This window comes from Pelodiscus sinensis, chromosome 7 (assembly GCF_052426305.1).
Source record: "Pelodiscus sinensis isolate ZL-2025 chromosome 7, ASM5242630v1, whole genome shotgun sequence".
In the NCBI taxonomy this organism is placed as follows: domain Eukaryota; kingdom Metazoa; phylum Chordata; order Testudines; family Trionychidae; genus Pelodiscus; species Pelodiscus sinensis.
In genome coordinates this window covers 52,598,188-52,616,888 of record NC_143058.1, presented here as the reverse complement: position 1 = coordinate 52,616,888, position 18,701 = coordinate 52,598,188, and the positions used below count along the sequence as shown (strand labels likewise).

The window sequence follows — 18,701 nt, the reverse complement described above, 5'->3', positions numbered from 1 at the left end:
GCAAGCCCAAAATAGTGAGATGTGAAGACACGGCATAGCTATTTTGGGATACTCGCCCAAAACAGTGAGATGTGAAGACATGGCATAGCTATTTTGGGATACTCTGGTATCCTGAAATAGCCTTGCAGTGTAGACATACCCTATGTGGCCTATACCAGGCCTATATCAGGCCACTATTAGCCTATACCAAGAGGTAAAAAGAGGAGTGAGAAATGATGCTTTGTTTCACATTGTTAGAGGATGAGAGCTCCTTTGAGGAAATCTCTCATGGTTGTGGGAGTATAAGTATTATGAATCCCTAACAGAGCCTCAAAATTAGGACAGTTGGAATCAAACATGAGGGCAGCAGAAAAGAAAGGTAAATTGCTCCAAGCACATTATCTAACGTTTTGCAGTAAAGTAAAAAATGTCCCCTGAAATGGATCAGAGCATTTGTTCAACTTCTCTTTACGATACTGACAAATGTAGAAGGTAAACTGAGCAGTGGAATGAGGATGATATTTTAAACCCTAAAATGTAAATGGTTCTGATGTTCAGTTAAATTTGAGTTAAAATGAGCTAAATATGAAACTTGAGAAACAATACAGTGCTGCAAACGCTGGATTTTAACAGCTGAACATTAACTTGCTTACCTGATTTCATGTACAAAAGAAAAGGAATATACTTTGGTATTTCCCTTGGATGCTAATTTGTAGATATCTCCTGTAGGCCCTAGCGCAGAACATTAGTTAAGTGCACATGCCTACTTTAAATTGCATGAATACTTCTATTGAAATCAGTGTGACTCTTAATGTGCTCAAAGTTAGGCATGTATGTAAGTTTAACTTCTTGAATCAGGGCCTTAAGAATGAAGATGACTGAATAAAGTTTAGAATAAAGATCGTTTGTGTTCAAAATTCTGGGACAGCATCAATAGTTGAGGCTTTGCATGATTTTTTTTTTTATTTCCCACATTTGCTTTTTGTCTTTGAAATACAAATATAATGAAATACTAATAAATTTTATGCTTTCTATATTGAGGAGCTTTTGAATATGCATTCATCACAATGCATTCATCTTCCTCTTTTACATGAGGCACACAATCAGTATGGTGCTGGGTTCACAACTCCCAGGAACTGCAGTTGGCCTTTATGGGAGGCTTGGGATTTTATAGTCAGTCTGCAAGATGCAGGACTAGGCTCTAAAATGTGTGCTTTTCATAACTGCCGGGGGATCCGATGTCTCAATATGTATCTATAAATAATTTTGCTTGTTGCTGAAAAAAACCCAGGTGTGTTTATTCCTTTCAAGCAGAGTTAAAATTTAGAATAATCTGTGGTTAAATTCAATAAAATGAACAATTGGATTCTTTTGCCCGCTGTATGCATTGTAGTATTTTAACTGTTCTGTGTACTTACAGATTAGAAAGGCAAGTGTACAATTAGTCCAAATTGGCAATAACAATGCAAGATTATTATGATTCTTAATGCTTGAAAAATCCCATTTACAACATTATTTTATGGTTCATATTACCTGAGAAATGGTATGCCTCGAGGAAGGTCATGGTCTGGACAGATTGCTGCTTTCCAAGGACAGGAAAAAAACACATTTCTCATCTCAGTGGAACATATTAACTTTTCAATCATTTCTTTGTGTAGGTGTTCTGTGAATGGGAAGCCATTTTAAAAAAAAATCTATAACCTAATTTAGGTTCATCATTGCAATCTGAGGAAAAATTAACTCCAACTCAGATGATTTAAAGGAACAGTAACGTATTTTTATTCCTTTGCCTTGAAATTGAAATCATTATGTAAATTGGCAATATGAGCTGCAACTACAAATCATTAAAAGGCAACATTTCTGATTCAATTTGAACATTTTAAAGAAATGAATTAGATTTAAGAAACTTGACAGGTTCTCTATCTAGGAAATGGTATATCTTCCATTATTCAGCACTTGCCAAGATTTTCAAACTTATAAACAAGATGGTAAAATCAAAAAAGACAATGTACAGTCTATAAGTATGTAGAACTACACCTAGATTATATACGCAGTAAAGGTTTGTAATACAATAGCAAGTTATATGAAATATTTATTAAATAATTGATTTTAGCTTGTTCAGTTTGAAACTCGGTCTTTATTATTAGAAAACTTAGTGCTTAAGGTATTATTGTATAAAGAGTACTTACACCTGCTCGTTATTGGTACTTAATATATATTAAGTTTATACACTATTGCAATGTGGTTACTTTATATAATTTTGCAATATCTTTAAACTGTTAAATGCCTTTATAGACAATACATTTCAGTAAAGCTACATCTAGACTACATTCCTCTTTTCGAAAAAACGGTCTAGACACAATTCTTTTGGGGAAAAACCACCCTTTTTGAAAGAGCCCTTATGCCTGAAAAAATGCGATTTACAGAGTCTTTCAAAAAAGGATATTTTTTTTCGAAAGAACTGCATCTAGACCACTTTTTTTTTCTGAAAAGTCCTTTTTTGAAAAAGCAATCAGAATCCATTCTGCAAATGAAGCACACAATTTGTAAATCAGAGCTTCATTTGCAATTTCTAAGTTCTTCATTTACATTCCTCTGTCAAAAGAAGAACGTAGTCTAGATATAGCCTAAAAGTATAAAATCAAAACTAGAAGTAATATGTGTTGCAATTTTTGGATGATTTTTTTTTCTAAATCTGGAATTGGGCAGCATAAAACTTGTTAATATGATAAACTGCACATAACTGTTTCTGACATTATCTTATCATTTTCTAATTGTAATCTTATAACATTATTTTGCTCCATCCTTTCCTTTAAAACATATGCAAATATAAATTGTTGCTTAAATATGAAGTTAGTTTAAAACTGTTAAAGCATAAAGAATACATTTCACATATACATATAAAAAGAAATAACAGCTTAAGCTACTTTTTCCATATATCGGATTGAACAAAATTAGGCATGAAACCACAACCTGGAGGGAGAAAACAAAAATCTTGTGGTCAAATTTTGAAAGTTGCTCATTGCCTGCATCACCTGTTTCCACAACCCATTTGTGAGCTCTAAGCAGTTGGAAAATCAGGCCATCAAAGTGCTCCATATAAGCCGCAGTATAGTTTTCTTCTCTACAATACCTGTAAAATCTTGGACTAAATAAAATATATTCCCCCAAGACCTAATATTGTATTTGAAATTGATTGAGATTCCTTTTGAATGTAATATATGAAAAATTGATTTATTGACATAATCTAGTATTTAGTGGAATATATAGATGGAATAGATCAATGATATAAAGATAGATGGAAGTCTATCAATAAATTTTGCCATTTTGCTTTCTTTTACAGCTGGTATTACAGGTTGGGCCTCCCTTGTCCAGCCCCTTGGGACCTGAAGGAGGGGATTTGTCAGACCGGAGGAGGTCCCTCCCATCATTTCCTGTGCTGCCCTGCTGCCCCCAGATAGAGCTCTAGCTTGACCCCGCTGCTGCCTGCCCGTCTGTGACTCCCCAGGCTGGAGCACTGTGGTTGTCACTGGGGCCAGGAGTTCCACAGCTGCTGCCAGCCAGAGCTTTGCAGCCATGACCAGAACTCCGCAGCTGCCTCTGCCAGGCCTTCCTGCCCCCACTACGGCCTGGCTGCAGGGGCCAGAACTACTGCTATGCACCCCTCCTCCCCCCAACACAGGGCTCCCAACTGAGTCACCGCCGCCTACCTCCACCACTCCTCACCCATAGTCCAACCTCCCTATACGTGGGCTCTTTGATCCAGGAACATCTGTGGTCCTGTTGGACCACAGATGTTGCTGGACCAGAGAGTCCCAGTTAAGGGAGGTAGAATCTGTAATTACTTAACACATTCTTTAAAAATGATCTTTTCTTAAGTGTTATTTATAATTAATTTTATTATAATCATAAAAATGAAGAAAGGAAGCCAACATGAAATTTAAAATAATTCTTTACATTTTTTATTACAAGAGGGTATACCAATATCAGTAATTCTGCAAATCCTCTTTTTTACCAGCATGAATGGAGCTCTTCATATGAAAAAGTGTTGTTAGGTTAAGGTCATATACATATATATATATATATATATATATATATATATATATATCATACCTAAAATGCTCTAAACTATATAATATGAAAACATTCAAACAAAATTGGTAATGTGATCGTATAAGAGTTTGATTCAAGCCCTTATAAGATTGGAAATTCCTTGTCAAATTTGTAATTTTCCTCAGTTCACATATGCCCAAATATCCTTGCCATTGCCACCTACAGAATGAGATGATACATAAGAGGAAACATTATTCCCTCTGATAGACTTATTTGTTTCTCATGATAGTATGTGTCCAAGGGAACAATGCAATTATTTGGCTACATTTTCTGAACAGTTAGCCATTTAAATGTGCCTGTTTGTAGCCATAAAATGAATTGCACTGGCAAAAGGAGCATGTATGCACAAACCACATGGTATGTGTGTGCATGCTGCCACTGAATGACTTGCTGTTCTATTTCCATGTAGAAATGTGGGCTTTGCAGGAGCAAAATGGCAAATCAGTGTTGGTGGGTTCAGTCATGTATTTGTGCAAATGTTGATGTCAGCTGGCAGGAAAAGTGGTTCTATTTATGTTTAATAAGCTAAATGCAGATATGATTTACAGTTACGCTGAATGTCCTTGCTTCCCCTCCCCCCGTGTAATTTATGTTACTTTAAAAGAGTCACTTTTAGTTTAATAGAAAAGAGTTGTGTGCATACTACAAGTGGACAAAATTTGTCTCAGCGACATCAAACTGCTAACACAAACAGATCTATTACCCTTTGTCCTTGCTCGGTAACACAGTTACCCTTAAGGCATTAGCCTCTGAGCCTGGTGATAAATCACTAAATGATAGAAAACCTGATTATCCAAACATAGCAGGAGCAGACTATTTTATTCAAGTGCTGAAACCCATCGTCTGTGAGGCTTAAAATGAATGATTTTTATATACTTAAATAGTTAACAAAAATTTATTGCAAGAGATAGTTGTCACTAGATTTACAGTTTCAAGAAACATAGTACAAAACAGTGCATCAGCTTTGTCTAAACATTAAATAGGTGCAAGTTCACAAAGATTAAAAAAAAACTAAAAGGAGCATACTTTACAACATAAATTACAATACTATAAATATATTTTATATACATTATGCATATTCTAAGACATGATTTTCTTGTCTATATATGTATATATATTTATATATAGTTCATATTAGTATCAGATTATTCAGTGCTTTAGTTATATTATGGAGCTGAACTTTACATACATATTTGCATTGTTACACTTATAGTAAATGATTCCAAAACAATGAGGCATTTTAACCAGTTTATTCCAGTCACTTAAAGAACCATTTGTCAGATTTGATGAGTGATTACATATAGCAGTATGTTCATTTGGAGATAGCTCTTACCTTTTTGATTGTAGAAAAACGTGACCTAGAAGAGGGGCTGCAATGGAATGACAGCTGGGTGTGGTGAAAGCAGCGAAGGAAACAGTGCATGGGGTAAAGGAGAGAAAGCCAGGTGACTCGGATGAAAGACAGAAGTTGGAATTAGCGGCAACTGTGGTGGAGCAACAAAAGTTGTATGGGTTCCTGGACAGAGTCTAGGTCCTACTGCGAGATGAGGTAAAGGTGTTCTTGAAAGGGTTGGGACCTGTGAAAGAAACTGTTGGGGATGCTGTAGAACCTTAAATGTACTTGCAGCAGCAGCAGCAGCAGCAGCAGCATGCTGCTGTAAAACAGTGTGATGGATTGTGGTTACAGAGGTAGAACATAATGGCTGTTGCAAGGGCAAAGGCTGCAGAGGAGAATTAGAAGGTTGGAATGCAGTGGGAGGAAAGGCAAACTTCACCTTGTTAGCCAACATGTTTTGCTGCATGAGCTGCTGATAGGCCTCACATGGCAAGTCTTTGAATTTTCCATGGTTTTCTGGGGGAAATATTAAAGTCTGATCAGGCAATGTAAATGGGGCAAGTATCTGTTCAGTGGTTAAAAAGGTATGACTATTTATATGTGCTTCTTTGAATGACAAAGGTGGAGGGCTGTTAAATGTGCCTGAATTAAGCTGCAGCCATTCAGTGGTTGTCTCATTTATTTTTTCTTGTGGTATGGTCTCTGCTACTTCATAGTGGCACAGATATGATTTATGAGGAATTTGTTCCACATTTCTATCTATACTGGGCACTTTATAAGCAGCTTGACTTTCAGGACCCCTTACATTTTCATATTTCTTTTCTTTTTCTAGTGTGTTCTCTGGTGTGGCAGTTGTCACAGCACCATGTTCAATCACAAAAGCAACAGGATGCGTGAGGTCCTCCAAATATGTATTTGGAGAGCTCTCCAGAGCTGAACACTCCGTTGGCTTGTTATTGTCTGATAAAAGTAAACAATCAGATTGTAAAGTCAACTTTTCTTCTACCAGCTCTGTTGTTTGTTCCACATTTTTTGTGTAAGCTTCTGTGGATTGAGCTTTTGTTTGCTGTATATTTTCTTGTGTTAACAATTCCCCCAAAATATTTAATGTAGAATTATGGGTTTCATTTATTGATTCTTTATTGACAAATAGGTGCTGGATTCTAGGTCTTTTTTTCCTTCTTTTCCTTTTAGGCTTACAATGTACTGCTAAATTACTTGTTTGCCTGAGATACTCTTCTGATAAAAATGCCTGTCTACATGTACTTTCATCTGATGAACAAGAATACGTATGTTGTCTTCGTTTTCGATGAGACCTTTCAGGTTCATCAGTCAGAAAGTTGTAGGCTCTCTTTATGGACTGGCTTTGACTTGTATATTTTTCCAAACATTGATGATCTGGGCTACAGTTAGATCTTCTGACCTTAGAGCTACATAAAGTTCTAGAACACATTAAGTTATGTCTTCCAGAATTCAAAGTCCGTTGTTTTGACTGTCTATGAGAGTTTGTTTTGTACTTTCTGTGCTGAGGTTCAGCATCAGTGCAATGGTCATTCCTATTTTTTGTATTCCAAGTATCACATGGGTCTTTGTCTCCCTGTATGTGTGTTTCTGTGAACATGGTTCTTTTGCGATCACTGTTTTCAATGCCAAGTTTTTTACATGCTTGATGCAACTGCTCTGCAGCTAACCATATGCTTCCAGTTTCATCTCTGCACTTCTCTGAAGTGTTCTGAAGGTGCTCAGGCTTATCTTCATTGACATATTTAATTTCCTGTTCAACTGTTGAAGATGCTTCAGCTTCTGCCTTTGCTGTTTGCTCATAATAGTGAGGACACAGTTTTCTCCTTCTTCTTCTTTTTCTATTTTTGTGAAACCATCTTTTGTGAGTTTCTTTGTTCCATACTTTGTTGTGTTTATCATCTATCATGGTGTCCTGTTGTAAATGGTTTTTGGAAATGTGGTATTTTTCTGTTTTCCCAATCCTGAAAGAGGCATCCAAGCACATTTTACCTTGATTTGTTGCAGGTTTACAGCTTTTAGCTAACGGAACATCTCTTATAAGTAATGTTGTTTGGTCACACACATTTTTATTACTCTCTGTTTTGTAATCAGCACATTCTGAAATAGAACTATCCGGGTCATCTAAAACAATACTCTGGTTGGAATCAGTTGTGTGATGAGAATGAGGATTGTTTGGCTGATGTTTAGTTTTCTCCATGCTGTTATTTGCTCTTGATGACTTGAAATCAAAACATAAGGGATTACAGCTATATGAAATAGATGGTTCAGTACATGTATAAATTAACATTTCAGATGGCCACTGAAGAATGGATGATCCATGTTTGCTCAGAACAGGAACAAATGGTTCACAAGGTCTTTTGTGTGTCTCTTGTTTGTTCTGTGAGGCTGTAATCTCCCCTTCAGAATTTGATGATGTTTCACACCCAGGTTTTTTAATTTCTGCTTCAGGTGTGGATGAATCACTAGGAATGTATTGATTATTTTCCTCTGTTATATTTTGTAAAGATAAGCAACCATCACTGATATCAAAAGCTGTGGATTTCTTTCCCAAAAGCTCAGAACTATTATTTTCTACACATAGTGTCTGATTACTAGCAGCAACTGTGGACAATAATTGATCTGGTAATGCTCTTGAATTGATATCAACACAATAATCATCCAAATCATCAGACATTGGTTGTTTCAAATGAGAATCAGCAGGAATTAATACTGTGTTCTCTAGTATTATATTCTCTTTACTGGATAGTTCTTTTGGTTCTTGAACATTGGAAGCTTCTGCTGTGTTAGTACATTTTTCTATCTGTGAGGGAATGTAGTTATGTTTCTCCTCAGAGCACAAAACTATTTCTGTTGCTGATGGAGACTGAAGATTACAAGTTCCTGGAACAAATCTACTTCTTCTGCTAAATCCATGTTCATGAGATGTTTCATCATTATATTCATAGAAAACTGCAGCTGAGGACTCCAATTTCACTGATGCTTTCTTAGGAAAAGCAAAGGAGAATCCTATTTTATGCCCCTGGGCTCCTTGTACTTGATCCCCAAGTTTGTTACTGTCAGATTTGTTATTAGTTGCAGTTTCAGAAGCAGAAAAAGCACTAGAAGTAACCTCTTTAGTATTCTGTGTGTTGTGCACTAATGTGCAATTGAAATTTTGTTGTTTGTTAGAAGAGTCTATGATAGTACTTTGTGGGATTTCATGGAAATTATCTTTCACGGTAACTGTAGTGGACTTGAACATAGGGCCACTCCCGGGAGCACTAAAAAACACAACAAAACCTGCCATGAGTACACTCCAACTAAATTAAAAGCTCACAGTTACTGCATTTCTATTGTACTGTTATTGCCAGAACATTGTGTTACATTTGTTTCCACAAAGATTTCTAAGGGAACAGGTTAATTTATGTTAAATCAATAGCTCCGAAACAAGACATTATAGCAGGGGGTTTCAAACTTCTTCTTCCTGCAATGGATGCCTCTTAAATCACTTCTGTCTCATAGATATGTCTGCCTCTCCTCCCACTCTGCCTCTCCTCCCATCTGTGATCACAAACGTAACCGTGAAAACTGTATCAAATTCTTACATGCAAAATAAATAAAGAACAGGTAAGTATTTATGTACTTTCAGCTGATCCTCATTCAAAAAGGCTACTTCTACACTACACTGCAAGGACGCGTCTTTTGAGCATGCCCAACATTATTCTGACATCCCTGTAAACCTCATTCCATGAGGAGTAAGGGATGTTTCGGAATAGCGGATTATTTTGAAATAAGTGCATAGCTCAAATTGCATAGCTATGGGTGCAGTATAGATGCACCCTATGTGATTTATCCTTCATGAAAAAAATTAATCATGCTGTCTACTTTTGTTCTTGATTCTATCTCTTCATTCCATCTGGTATGTTTTACTCAACAAGAAGCCAGGAGAAGAGCCAAAAGAACACCCATAGACTACAGATCATAATTTGGGAATTTCTGCATTCATGCACAGGTTATGCTACTTTTAAAACGTACCCAATTTAGTACAACACAGCTGGTTTTAACTGGAAAATCAAACTGATATTTGAAGTAATGATGGAACAACTCAAAATCCTTCATAAAGTCAGGACAGGTGACTTTATGCATCTACATGCATGGATGCCTTGCTGTGGTTAATCTGTTTTGGCTGGAAATAGGCGTGGATATCTCATAAGGAATGGGTTTCTCGTGAGCATTCCTGTGGTACCTGACTCCAGCTAGGTTGGAAATATCTTTAGACTGGCTATTCCACAGAGCTAAGCTTTTTATCATTCAAACCTAGGTAATTTTAGCAAAAATGTTTGTGTGTCTGTTTATCTGCTGCTCCCATAGGAACAGTAATATAGTAATAATTCAATAAAGTCAGAACACAAAATTCAGATGCAGTCTTACTCTTCATAGAAACATCATCCCCTCAAAACAGAAATAGTACTTGACAAAAAACAGAATGGAAACAAAGCCAAAAATATGTTTGTTACCAACCTTACAGTATAATCTGACATCAGTGGCAACAATTAGGAAAGCGAGGGAAAAAGGCGAACAGCCTTCCCCAGAGAGTTGTGTATTAGCTCAAAGTTCCAAGGGCTATAAAGACTGTAGCCATGACCCAACCACTTTTAAGCAGTGGTTCTGCACTAAATCAGAAAGAGAAGCAACTCGACCAAATTTTATTGTAGGATATTTGTAATCTGGTGCATGGAATTGCACCACTCTTCAAATTTGGCCTGGCTACCTCTCTGTCTAGATGGAAGGGCATCTAAGCCAGTTGATGTTGTAATGTGAAGAGTCTGGTTGGTGGAGCACAGGGAAGTCCACTCAAATTTTGACGCCTTTCCACAATAGATAAACACCGTCTGGGTAAAAGGAGGCTGCTTGGCTGAGGGAGGCTGAGTCTGTGTGTGGGAAAAGGGGATGACCAGGGACATTGTTGTGGAAAGGAGTGCTATGGACCAGAATTTTCCCCTCCCACCAAAAACATCTGAACTGATGCCATTGCCTGAAGTTTGCTAAATTCTGTCTTCTGTTTTTGTCAAAAAATCGGGTTTTCCAAAAAATAAAAATATGAATGGTGTTTGTAGTAATTGGCACTGCTCTGTTCCGGGGACACAGAAGATCACCACCACCAAGATCCAGTGGTATTAGTCTATAAAGCTGAATCACGTTCTTTAGTCTTCTAGTCCCAAAACACACTATTTCATTCTATTACGAATAAGGTTTAAATTTAGTTGAAAGTATAATATTTTTAATGCTGCTTTTGAACCTACTCTCAGTTAATCAGAACAATGTATAGACTGAAGAGAACTACATAATATAGATAGGTTAAAAAAGGAATTTTAAAAATGATCTCAATCTCTTAACAATATCTGCTCCTTTTCATCCAATGAGCTTCTTTAATTCTGTCCGTAAACTTGGTAAGCACATCCATTTTAAATGTGCAAGTCCCAAGTTTGCTAAAAAACATATATTTTGTGCTCAAAACATATATGCACTTCCAACTATTTTGGGCAGAATTAAGGAGTATATTAGCTGTCTGACAAAATTAAGTATCACTACTTCAGCATTAAAGCTCACCTGGGGCACATTTACACAGCAGGTCAATAGTCAAATTAAACTATGCAACTTCAGCTACGTCAATTGTGTAGCTGAAGTTAAAATAGCTTAATTCGGCTTTTGGTGCTGGCTGCACAACAAGAAGCTGAATGAAGAACACTCTTCGGGTATGTCTACACGGCACGCTTATTTTGAAATAAACTATTCTGGAATAGCTATTCCAAAGTAACTTATTTCGAATTAGTATATCTTCACTGCAGGGAAACCTCAAAATTAGTCCAAGATAGGCTTCCCTAATGTAGATGTGCTGTCTTGATTTAGAGCCCTAGGAGGCACTGGGGAGGAATAACTTAGAATGGCCCTGGTGAGGGGCTATTTTGAAATAGCTATTTTGGAATAGGCGTTATTCCTTGTAGAATGAGGTTTACAGATTTCGGAATAAGCTGTCCGTTATTTTGAAATTATTTCAAAATAACGGAATGGCTGTGTAGACACTCACATTGTTATTTCAAAATAATGCTAGTTATCTCAGAATAATGGTGCACTGTAGACTTCCCTTACTCCTCATAAAATAGGGTTACAGTAGTCAGAGTAAGAAGTCCTCCAGCTCACCATTATTTTGAAATAATGGTTTGCTGTCTAGATGTGCTCTTTGTTATTTTTGAATGTCAGTTATCCTGAAATAATGCTGCTGTGTAGATATAGCCCTGATGTGAGACTGTTCTGGCCATAGATAACATCTGGATAAACATTTCATTTACACATTAACCACCAACTATTTTTTCTTTGATGGATTGATCTCTGTTGGAGCACATTTAAAATGGTTCAAATTCTTTTACACTGGGTTCTCTGTGTAATAAATAAGTACATTTTTGGTAAGAAGGCTGTCACCTCAAATGAAGAAGTATCAGTGTCAACTAAGAATATATTTCCAGATTCCAGAGGGAATATACGTCTGGTGAGAAGTAATTGTTATGGTTGGGATATGCACCCTGATGTGTTCAGGAAAGGGAACATTTTCTTTTAAGGTATTCCCCTAGATAGTTTCTCTAGCTATTTAAATTTAAAACTAGATTTCCTGATGCATTCCCAGGTGAGCAGTTCAAACACTAAGTCACATAGATTTGTTACATCCCAGAAAAATAGAGTGTATCCTTTCCTCATTAATAAAATAATGCCGAGCTTCAAATGCTTGACCTAGTTCACTAATGCTTTCAACATTGTGCCTGGCTTTATGAAATATATATGCAACATATTTTTAACTAAAAATACATACCATTTTAGCTCCACTAAAAAAGTAACGTTAAACATTTATTTCTTCACATAGTGCCAGATCAAATTACTGCATACATGCAGCTTAGAGCTTGCCATAAAAATATATGCACCTTGCTCTGGGATCAGGATCTTAACTGTCATGTGTCCCACAGCCCAGCTAATAGTTTGGGGATTATTTTTCCAGTGCTTTTTCCATTTCAGTAGCTATTCACTCACCATGCTGCCTCTTTTCTCAGTTCAGCTAACTTGTGCAAACGTTGGAGAGCCTTTTCCTGTTTCCTTTCATCTTTTCTGGACTTGGAAGCTACATTTCGAGCAAACTCCCTCTGTTTCAGTTCCTTGAGTCTCTATTAAAATAATAATAAAAATATTTACTAAAAAGATAATCCCTGACATGCCTGGTAAACAACTAAAAGACTGTCATTTTGTGTGGCTGAGTATGTTAATACACTATAGCATTACCATTACTATGTGTTATTCTGTTCTGTTGACGATGTTCAGTTGCGTTTTTTATTATTTGTTAGAAATTATTATTATTAGTTAGTAATCACATGATTCAGTAGTTCAGAAATATTTTTAAAAACACCACCACATTATTGCATGGTTGATTCCTGAAATACATTTATTGAATAATGGTGTGTTATATATTTTTATTGAAACCATTTAGATCAAGTTTATCCCTGGTGTAATTTCATAAAATAGAAAGGCAGTACATCAGGTTTTCATTCCCCCTCTGTGTTGAAGAGAAAGACATTCTCGATATACTGGCCAAAACAACCCAGAATTTTATTTTAGTGGACTTGTGAGATAGTTTAACATTTTCCACTCTTGCTAGGTGCCACCCAGCTGATACTTCAACCAACAGCCAAGGTATTTCATCTGTGGTGGTTAGTAGATCATGTCTATCAACTATTTTGATCTGTCACACTGTCTTCTGATGGCCTGGTGCTGTCAGAGCCATGCAGAACAGTGGATCTTGGTGTTAATACACCATGGATCTACTTGGGGCAATTCATTTTTTCATGCTGTCTGGATGCTCAGAGAGATACAATGTGATTCACATTTTAAAACTTTTCTTTGAAACCACCCTAGATGATATATTTTTTTCCAAAAGAAGTTGAGAGGCTGATGTAACATGAATTTTGTTATCTCACAAAGTTCCAATATTTGGGGCATTAGGCACAGACTTACAGTGTCTATACCTTAATTTCCCCCTGCTTGGAAACATAACTGCTGCCTCTACATTGTTTCACCAGCTCCCACTATCTTCTGTGTTGCTAATTTGAGAAAAAGAAAGTTGTTTTTTTTTTTCAAATGATAAGTCTCTCTTTCCTGGCTACAGCTAACTTCCAGATTATGGCAAAAATTGTGCTCCAGTTGAGTTTCAAAACCATACCTCTCACAGACACTTTGCAGATTTCTACTCTATGTCATTGATGCGGTCATCTTCTTCTATTTTGCCCAATATTGAAGCAATCACTTTTTTCATGTATGCAATGGAATGACGAACTTTCCTCTCCAGATGGAAATGGATGCCAACTAACCACATATTTTTGTTTCTGACCTGATTCTCCAGCACCATCTCAATTTCTCCGAGTTTGCCTTATATTTTAACACAGCTTTATCTCATTGCAATTCACCAAAATTATCTATTTGTTTGGGTGTTCCTCTCTTCACCCTACACCAGCTTTGCCGCAGATGAAGCATGCGAAAAAGCAGTTTGTTTCAGATTAAAGTTTAATCAAATCTTCCATTGAAACCATTTTTGTCTCTGGTCTATTAGTTTTTATCTATTGGAGAAGATGGTCACAGTAAAGCATACAAGCTACCAGAGATTTTGGTTTTATAAGATATTTCATATCTTCTTTCAGTGTCAACCTATTAAATTAATAGGCAGAGGGTTTAACTTGTTGCCAACGGATATTGTAAAGGTCACAACTATAACTGGGTTAAAAAAGAATTAGATGCATTTATGGAGGATATGTCCATCAGTGGCTGTTAAGCAAGATATTCAGAAATACATAGACTGGGTGTTGCTAAGCCTCTGAAGGCCAGATACTGAGACTAGATGATAGGGGATGAAGCTCTTGAAAATTGCCCTATTTTTTTATCCCTTTGAAGCATCTGGCATGGGTCATTGTTGAAAGCGAGGCTAGATAGACCATTGGGCTGATGTGCTATGGCCATTCTTATGTTCTTGGCTTTTAGCACATTTCCAAATTTCTGACCTAGTTTACTGTCTCCATCCCCTATTATCCAGTCTCAGGATCTGGCCTTCAGAGGCTTAGCAACACCCAGTCTATGAGTATGTATTTCTGAATATCTTGCTTAACAGCCACTGATGGACATATCCTCCATAAATGAATCTAATTCTTTTTTAACCCAGGTTTGATACATCTGAAGAAGTGGGCTTTGCCCACAAAAGCTCGTGATACCATCTACGTATTTTGTTAGTCTATAAAGTGCTACCAGACCATTTGTTGTTTTTTAAGTTTAAATAATTACAGTAAGGGCTTTGTCAATCCTGGCCTTAAAAACTGCTAACGATGGAGATTCCATCCTCCCTAGCCAACCTATTCCAGTGCTTCACCACCCTCCCAGTGAAATAATTTTTCCTTTCTTGCCATAATAACATTTTAAATCATCCACATATTCCATTGTCCTTTTGCTCTAGTAATAAATAATGAGAATAACTCTTGATATAAATGAGTTTGATATATATGTATATTGCCAACAGGCAGAATTGAACCTGGAACTTCTGGAGCTTACTGCACAAACTTCTTGCAGCTAAGGCTACAGCTAAGGCTGTAGAACACAGAGATTACTTCCTTTGTAAGTGGTCTTGGTGCCATTCATTGGGATAGTACAACACACTCATTAGGTGTATGGGTTACATATGCATGTAACAATCAAGATTCATAACTTTGTTTATTAATAAGGTGTATGTTGTAAGAAACCTTTTACTGAGCAACATTTATGCTAGTCTGATTGATTTGCTATACTCCGCTTTCTGAGATATCTTTTTTTTTTGCTTTTGCATTGTTTGCTGTATGTTATAAAATTGCACAAAGATCCACAGTCTCACACTGACCTTTTGTACTATAGTATCCTATAATAGCTGCACATAATGCGAGCTCAAACCATACCTGCAAATTTGCCTCCGTACATTCTTATAGCCTGTTTCATACTTTCTATAGTGCATGAGAGGCTGCTTCCTCATTAAATTATTCTGCTTTCTTCCAACTCATACACCACACACTATCTCATTTCAGCTATTTGCCTCAGTGCACTCTCATCCTTCTAATAATGCAAATTTTGTTCTAGCGTGAACTTCACATAAAAGGTCCAGTTTTTCAATATGTTCATTATAAAAAATAGAAGGTCAGGGATAAGTAACATGGAAAACTTTCAAAATATTGAATGGTATTTTAGCTATGCCACTCCAATTAAAATCAATGGGAATCCTATAGATAAAAGCCCATAAAACACTTGAAAATGTAGCCCATCATATTGCCTACACAATTTCAGCTGTCTTTTTGCCTTGAATCTCCAGTCTCAACTGCCACAGTGTTCTGAACTATAGTAGGCATCAAAGGAAATAAGATATTGTACAGTGTATATGCCAGAGGCCAAACTAAATCAGCAATTTTTCCTCATCTATGGAATAATTATACAAGAACCAGGTGGATAAATGCAAGGGCAAAAAACCCAACGACAGACACACACAGAGAACCACAGCAAGAATGGGAAAGGAAAAGGTACACTACAAGCACAGTGAAAACCTACATTCACAGAATGCACCCACACATAGCACTTACAATGTAAATGGAACAAACTTTCAAATCTAACTGCAGTCCAAACAAACTGCAAACAGTCAAGCCAGTTACACTTTTAATACTGACAGACAAACACACGCTGACAACTCAACTAAAACAAATACATGTAATAATCAATTACAATGCTACCTTATTAAAAGCAAACATTAAAATAAACATTTACAGTGTGGCTCACAACATTAACCAGATTTCCCTGCCTGTATCCTCAGAAAGCTTATTCTGCCTCATTGAGGCTTCAGCTGGCCCGAAGGGAAGGTTTTCAGCCAATGTCCCACCACTTCTTGTAGTAGGCCAGCTCTTCCTTGCCTTCTGTGGCTATCTCCCTCTTCCTTCCTCCCTTGGGTGAGCATTATTGTATCCTGGCTAGAGGGAAGAAGTCATTCTACTTCTGCCCATTGGGGAAGGATTCTTTGTCATGTTTCTGTAGCTAAGACATGACCCAAATCCCCAGGAATCCACCAGGCTCAGATCCTTTGTGCTCCAGATCCTGCAGTCCTGAACCACTTGTAGGGAAAGAAAATGGAGGAAGATGCAATATGTCTGGATTGATCAGGATGAGTGAAATCATCTCTGGCCCCATTATGCTTCCGAGTGGGTATATGTTGGGTGGGGGATTGGGAAATGGGAAAACAACTCTCTGTTCCTCACATTTTCTGAAGGAGACTAAGACTGGAGTGAGTCAGCTCTGTAGGGAGCCCTCATTACTGTGTGCTGCTCTTGTGATCACCTGTGGTATGTCTACAAAGCAACATTATTTTGAAATAACTATTGGTATTTTGAAATAACTTAGTATGCTTCTACACAGCAGGAAGTTATTTTGAAATAATGTCAAAATACTGTCAAGCTGGAGGACTTCTTACTCTGACTCTTGTAACCCTCATTGTACGAGAAGTAAGGGAAGTCAGAGGAAGAGTGTTCTTTTTCAAAATAAGAGCTGTGTAAATGCTCCCAATTTTTAAAGAAGCTATTTCAAAATAAGCTAGACAATTGAAATAGCTCAATTTGCTTAGTTTATTTTGAATTAAGCCTTGCTGTGTAGACACACCCTGTAGAACTGCTATTCCCACTGGATCTAGAGTGCATCTACACAGCAGGGCTTAACTCAGAACTGGAGTTACAACTCATCAGTTTCTAATCCAATCTCTTTGTGTAACAATAATGTGCTTTCACAATGCGAGCACTCTCAATCTGTTCTCATTTAGGCTAGGCTAGCTCAAGTGGAGTAACTCAAATATACTAACTTCAGCAAAGAGTTGCAATGAAGAAAAGCCCTTAGTCAAAAACTTCTGATACGTAGAGGTGAATACCTTAGACTACTGAAATAGCTAGTTTTAAAATGTTATGTGTCGAGTCATTGTCCCAGGACATATCTTCTGTTCTCACTTTTCAGCAGCCACACCTGGTACCACATGGCCATGCTATTCTATTTGATTTACAAGGAGCTGCAGGATTATGTCCTGGGTAAGCAGCAATCCTTGCCTCCTGCTCTCAATGACATTTCATTCTGGAATACAGAATAGATTTTGGAAACAGATATTAAGGTTTGTTCAGCTCTCTCTGCTGGCTCAGTTCACTTCTTCTGTGGGAGATTGATGCATACCACCCACGGGAAGTTCTGGTGGTCAGTTAAAGAATATTATTTTCTTAGAATTTGTACTAGTTTTGCTGGCAATGATGTGTCGAAGAATTCTAGAACAAATAGGTACCTTGGTCAGGAACTATAGACTGCTATTGGGTTATCAAAAGGTGTTGGGAAGGTTGTTTTAAATGACGCAGCTTACATGCTTGTTTATTCTACTGCTTGGTCATCCCTGGAAGGCTAAGTCTAGACTGCAAGCCTCTTTCGAAAGAGGCTTTTTTGAAAGATACTTTTTTGAAAGATACTACAACCAGTACTTTTGAAAAAGCAAGCTGCTTTTTTGACAGAGAGCACCTAGGCAATCTGGATGCTCTCTTTCAAAAAAGCACAGTTTTCATTACACAGAGCCTTTTTTTGAAAGAGCACTTTCGAAAAAAGGCGTTCTTCCTCGTAAAATGAGGTTTTCCGCAGTTGAAAAAACTGCCGCATTCTTTTGATTTATTTTTGAAAGAATGCAGCAGCAGTCTAGATGCAGGGGAAGTTTTTTCGAAAAAAGGCCACTTTTTTCGAAAAAACCCTGTGGTCTAGACACACCCAAAATGATAACCACACTGCCAATATTTTCTCCTGTTTGAAGGTAAATAGACTGAAAAGCAGTGTCTGAGGCCAGTTTGTTATGCCACCATTTTTGTGGCTCTTGGCATGTGGGGGCCCTGGGATTGCCAAAACTGACTAGCTATTTGGACACAGAGAAGTGACTGTGCCAGGTTTTCTGACTTCATGACATTCAAGGCACAATCAGGTCTTATCTTATAGTAATAGTTCGTACAGGAAGTGGAGTTTGCAGAAACCTCCTGTAAAATGTGTGTTATATTTCTTTTACTATTCTTTCTATACCCCCCCCCCAACATTTTGCTCTTTTTTACTGATGTAAAAAAAAAAATGCAACATAGCACAATTTATTTAGCTACACTCTGTGCCTAGCTTTGTC

General features: G+C 37.2%; 1 protein-coding gene across 1 annotated transcript in view; it reads right to left on the bottom strand.

The window, feature by feature from the left end:
• Positions 1–4,069: 4,069 nt before the first annotated feature.
• Positions 4,070–18,701, bottom strand: part of ZNF804A (zinc finger protein 804A) — a 266,520-nt gene continuing 251,888 nt past the window's right edge. The window contains exons 3-4 of the mRNA XM_006121707.5: positions 12,512–12,642; positions 4,070–8,712 (exon numbers count right to left, since the gene is read on the bottom strand). Coding sequence (XP_006121769.3) covers positions 5,451–8,712; positions 12,512–12,642 — 3,393 coding nt within the window. The 3' untranslated portion in view covers positions 4,070–5,450. The remainder of the gene's footprint in view (positions 8,713–12,511; positions 12,643–18,701) is intronic.